At 39.5% G+C, this 5,951-nt stretch overlaps 1 protein-coding gene across 1 annotated transcript in view; it reads right to left on the bottom strand.

Moving 5' to 3' along the window:
- Positions 1–241: 241 nt before the first annotated feature.
- The window catches only part of LOC109483800 (neurocalcin homolog), an 8,413-nt gene continuing 2,703 nt past the window's right edge, over positions 242–5,951 (bottom strand). Inside the window, exons 4-5 of the mRNA XM_019786927.1 lie at positions 1,390–1,461; positions 242–647 (exon numbers count right to left, since the gene is read on the bottom strand). Coding sequence (XP_019642486.1) covers positions 495–647; positions 1,390–1,461 — 225 coding nt within the window. The 3' untranslated portion in view covers positions 242–494. The remainder of the gene's footprint in view (positions 648–1,389; positions 1,462–5,951) is intronic.

Here is a 5,951-nt window from a genome sequence, read left to right as displayed (position 1 = left end):
ATATTATTTTCGTTGTAATGCCCTACAATTTCAATACATTCATTTATCAGAATAGAGACTTTCGACGCTGCAGAGAATATGGCAAAGATGCAAAGTTTAGAAATCCTTTGCTGGCTCTTTGTGAATGAATAACCTCAAAAGCATCTTGGTTACTCCAAACCAATCACTGGTTGATTGATTGATCGATTGATTGATCGGTTGATTGATTGATTGATTGATTGATTGATTGATTGCAACAATAGACTAAATGCAGAATACCGAGAATAGTCTAGAGCCCAGCCTTGTTTGATTTAGTCCGCTCCCCAAAATCCGCAATAGTTATACGTTCACTGTCCTTGGTGCTGAACGCCTTCCATCCAAAAAAATTTCCTTACCCACGGGGTAGCTGATTTTGGGGAGCGGAATAAAGCTAAGAAGGCAGCAGCCAAGGGAGTAACGATAGCACAAAAGGTAGCACAGCCTTGTTTGAATTTGGCAACGCGTATAACAATATTCTATTTCAGTCTCTCCACCGTGCAGTGCTCGTCGCCGCCCTCCTCTACCATCTTGAGTAAGGCGGGGTTCTTCCTCACGCCTTCCACAAACTCCCGCAGCTCCAGCCGCCCGTCCCCGTCCCGGTCCAGCTCTCTGAACACACGGTCCCGCACCTATTAGAGGAAAAAAGAAGCACGGAAGGGCTTGGGAAATGAACGTGTGACGGAATATGTGAACGAATGTCAAGAATTGTGCATATGCATGTATGTCTTTGTGTGTGTGTGTTAGGGTTACATAACCCTAAATTAGGGTTAGCGTAACCCTAAATTAGGGTTAGCGTAACCCTAAATTAGGGTTAGTGTAACCCTTAATTGCTTAGACTAATTTAAAACCGCATTTTGTCGCATAATCTGTTGACTCATAATTCTTTTCCTTAAAGTGAAGTGATCTAGGAACTCATGTTCAAAGTCACATACAGGTGGAATTAGCAATAAGTCATTAGACATGTTTGACAAGCTCGTAAACGGCACCACGATCTTTCTCTTGGCAATATACGTTGGAAACTTACATCTTATCCGCCGGTTGGCCATGGGCACTAGTATAGCCTGTCGAAGTATACCATTATTCATAACCATATTCATATATTCTATGTATATATATATTCCCGACATGAGCTATTAGTTATAAGTCTAAACCCTAAGAAATGCCATTCGGGCTGTCCAATATAGGCTTAACAGCTGACGAGACACAAAAAATCTTTCACACACAAAACATGATAAATCGATGGCTGAATATGATATTCTGTTACGAATAGCCTACAGCAAAAAGAGGTATACCCATTACGTACATACAGTGTGTCAGTGTGTTATATACATGTCCTTTGAAGTGAATGAAATTACACTGTAGAGGGCAGACCTTTTCCAATGGGACCTGCGCCTTTTCCAGCTCTTCCTCTGTAGCACTCGGGTAATGTAGCTCGTGCATCAGCTGCAGAGGAAGTATTACCAACAAGATTACCTCCACGATCCGAAAACATGCCATTGTGTCTAACATCAGTCTGCGCAGCAGCATGTGAAATAAATGTATAGCTCTAGACCTTTTTTGGGGAACGTTATGTCATGGAACTCATGTATGCTGGTGAAATCCTTATGAAAACCGCTTATAGAAACCGCTTATATAATACATGTACTTTGCAGCTAGCCGAGGTTGATACATATCAAAGCCGAACCAGCCCGACATGTCTTCATATTTCAAACCTCCATGAAATATGGATTTTTCGTGAATTTCTCATGTTTGACTCATTATCATGAATATCTCTCTGGTTCTGTCTACGCGCTTTAACACTGACTCCCATAAGGCATGCAACAGACATGCATAGCAGGAAACTGAAGTCTGGAAATGAGATAACCTTTCGTAGGACCATTGAGCTAACTTCGGTGTCCCCGTCGTGCCTACCATGTGAACATAGTACAGAAACCCAAGCAAACACGTAGACATCCAGACAAAAACAAACCCCTCCGTAGAAGTTGGTAATAAATGGTTCGCTACCGGAGCAAGCGAGGGCACGTCACACTGAACAAGATGCAATTAGTTGATAACGAACTCTAACGACGGCTGGGAACGCACACGCACAACGCTATCTTCTCCGTATCACAGCCGGGCTGCTGTGGGACTGCAGTTTTGGGGGATTAAATGAAAATAGTCACAAATAGCTAAACAGAAGATTGGTTGTAGTGGCTATGAAGTTGTCAGGTAAAACGTTACGGTTTCTTCACACAGTCTACTGGCGATGCTATCTGAACTCCTGAGCTGACATTTTGATGAATGGTTGTTTTGAAGTGCGTGTTCGTTGAAAGTTCGCAATGTAACACGATTTAATTTAGAGAGGGGGACACTGGGCGAGGCCATCTAGAGTGATAGCTTTCGTAATCGATTTCTCGAAATTTCTCGGAGCGACATCGAAACGACGAGCGTCTCCAAAGGGTGAATTATGTGTGGCCACCCGATTTGTAACCATATCTATCATCACTGTCATCATTTGGCATCCATCATATTCAAGAATCGCCTTTTCATACACAGTATCTCTTCTCAATGTATGAATGATGCCATTGAGGAATTCAAAATGTTGACTCTGGAACGCATTAGACATGTTGCACGGGGACAGCTTTCTATAAGATCGCTGTTGAAACGATTTTTTTAAATTTCCCTCTGAATATATATGCCCTTTGGGGGTTTATATTGTATGTACCCGTCTGGTTTTACTTTCTTGTCTCTTAACATTCCGGAGAAAGTCGATGTTACTGTCAGCCTGATCACCATTCCCTAAGACGCAGAAATATGTGTGGGATGGAGCTGTGGTCGAGTAGATGAAGCAGAGGATTTCGGTAAGGTGAAGGTTGGTTTCACTTATTCTCCATCATCCGTGGGACTTAGCCTGTGAAAGCAAGCCGTTTGGATTTTCAAAATAGATGCATTCTTGTGTGTAGGGCGCGGGATACTTCGTGTAAATCTCCAAAAAGTCTGACTATTCGACAATTCGTGCTTTCATTTTTATGGAGGTATTGTTTTGGATCGGTTGATTCTTTGGGTTTGTGTGTACGTTTGCAGGGAGAGTTGGTGGGTTGCAGGGAGAGTGGGTGGGTATTTGGTTACTTGATTGACAGGGAGGTCAAGCCTGGAGGTGACTCATCAGCACGCACCGTGTTGGAGTAACTGGGCAGTACATGGAGGAATTCAGTACGTGGTTGACTGTGTGGTAACACCTGTGTAAACTTTACAGCCGGAAAGCCACGTACTGAATCGAACGCTTTTCGAACGAGTTTTCTTTGCAGAGCGTATCACTCCGCCGTCCATAGCAACGCCGTTGCTAAGGACAACATTTTCGCGGGCGGCGGGCTGAAATTTCATCCGAGTTGTTGACAGCCGATTACATCACCAGTTTCGGCCTCTGCGTCAAGATGGCGGTACGTATCAGACGTGTATATCGTGGGCTCTCCGTAGTATTCATATTTGAGGGGTATTCTATCAGTTTTAGTGTAGTTTTGTGGCCAAACACGGTACACAGTGAAATGAACAAAATGGCCGCCCTGGACTGATCTGAATTTTCGTCTTATTTGAATTTGGGGGGAAACCCGTTTCGCACTCGATTTTGCATATGGCGATATGTGGATAAAATGTGTTGAACCTTTGGCTTTCTCCCATTATGAATATCCTGTTGGTGCGAAATCTGGATAGGTTTGCAATTTAATGCCAACTAGGGTCCCTTTTTTGGCCAATTTTATGGCTAAAACTCATAGTTTGTCGTTTGATTTCATTTCGGACATTGTTGAATAATTTGCGTATATGTGCTTCATTTCTTGTAAACATCATGTTCGTGGTAAAATCATTTTCGATTAACTAATCTAGTCTAAGTTTAGACCCAGACTCTTAGTCGTTAGATCTTTACAAGGGCAGATTCAATTGTAAATTTTGAAGTTAACGTTGTAGTTGAGTCTGATGGATCACGAAATTCGTAAAAAAATTAATCCCTTCTGTGAGTGTTAGTGCAAAAAATTCCCGCCAACTTTATCACGTGATGTCTGGTTGTCATACAAGAACAACAAAGCTGCATGACTGCTGCAAATTGTTACAATGTCTTGTCATGGTGTCTAAAGTTACAGCAAGACAAGCATGCCTGTACTACCATATCTAGTGATTGATGATAAAAACAGTGCACAATATACATGTTTAGGCAGCTTGTGACATTTGTAGAAATTATAATAAATGGTTGAGCATGTATATCATTGATTATTGAAATAAAGCTAACGTTCATTTTAGTATTGGATTGAGAAAAATGTGTGAAGGGGATTCTTTTATTTCTGTTTCAGATTATCATAGGCTTCACAGACTAGATTGGTAAGTATCTGGCAAACCAAGGAGGTTTAAAATGTTTAAACCACCTTTGGCAAACCATGTCACCCTCTCTCCTGGCATTTTTAGAAAATTATTACTAAAATTTAAAGAAGGACAAGGACAAAGTGGGACTGTGCTCAAGTTACAGTCACATTAACAGCCCCACTTGACACTTAACACTGAACAAGTACAACCAATACAAATATATAACTAAGAATAAAAGTGAAAACAAAAGTGTGCACTAACGTTATATGTTAAGAAAATTTCAGGAAGACCCTAGCCCCCAAAATTTACCTCAAGTAGCATTGCACCAGGTTTCTTGTAAGGTTGGAGAACTGTTTTTTGAAAGTAAACCAACCAATACTTCTTGTGGATGATCTTTATGTAGAAATGTTAAGTTCAAGAAAGGATTTGAATGTAAAAGTCAAAGTGATGTACTGATTATGACACATTCTACTGTGGTTGGAGTCACCGTTGGATTTAGTAAACTTTAGTTTGGTTCACAAAAGTTCTAACACCAAACATAGTTTAATGTTATACTATAGATATTGTGATATTATAGAATCACTTCATTGGCAAGAGGTAACTCTAAAAAATATGATCAAGAGAATGAAGAGATCAAGTCTATTCAGTCTCGTTTTGCTTCTATGCTAAAAGATTTAAAGGATAGTATTAATTCTGGCCCCTGGTCTTTCTTTTTTATATATGAATACTGTGATTCATTAAGAATCCTCCAAATTTATTGATAAATTCCAACCTTCTTGCATGAAATTGTTAACCTGCATAAAACTTCAACCTCCCTGCATAAACCTGTTCCACATTTCTAAAGAAACAAATCCTGTTTGGAATTTTATTGTTGTGTTAACTATGCAAAAGTCTGAAATTTCTTTTTCTGATTTTGAATCTTTGGATATTAATTTGCCTTTCTAAAGGACGAGACAATCCATAATAGCTCTATGTTTTTGAGGCGTCTTTTCACTACTTTCCTTATTTTCTTTATTGTCTCTGAACTCCACTGTAGTTATCCTTTTCATATGACAAAATCTGAGTTGATTTATTCCTATAGCCAATGTACTGATTTAATGTTACTTGAAGTCCCCGTGGGTGGAATGGGGACTTCTATACAAGCTGTACAGTCCAAATCTAAATTACTTATTTCTTCTATGCCAACTTCAACATTTGATTCTGAATGTTCTAATTTACTCCATATTGATCAAAATCAGGAAATTCATGATGATTCTGATTCAGAAAAGACTTTTTTGATAGTGAGGATCAGGATGTTAATTTCATACTAGTAGATGACATTTACATAGGCAGCTTGTCTGCATTGGATAACATTTCAGATTCAGAATTCTCTGATGTTGATTTACGAGTGAATTGGGTTTGGTGTCGTATCTTACTTACATTTTTTTAATACTTCCACCTTGCAGGTAAAAGCCACACCCAGCAGGACACCAGGATGTTATATTGTATATTTAGCTTGAGATTATGGATATATATATAAGATGTATTATGTATTGAGATCTTAATTTCCATCTATTCTGTTTATTGTAATCTTAATACAATTTGGATCATATTCAATTAGT

The sequence above is a fragment of the Branchiostoma belcheri genome, unplaced genomic scaffold (genome assembly GCF_001625305.1).
Source record: "Branchiostoma belcheri isolate BF01 breed outbred unplaced genomic scaffold, Haploidv18h27 scaffold11, whole genome shotgun sequence".
In the NCBI taxonomy this organism is placed as follows: domain Eukaryota; kingdom Metazoa; phylum Chordata; class Leptocardii; order Amphioxiformes; family Branchiostomatidae; genus Branchiostoma; species Branchiostoma belcheri.
This window is presented reverse-complemented; position numbering and strand designations above follow the sequence as displayed.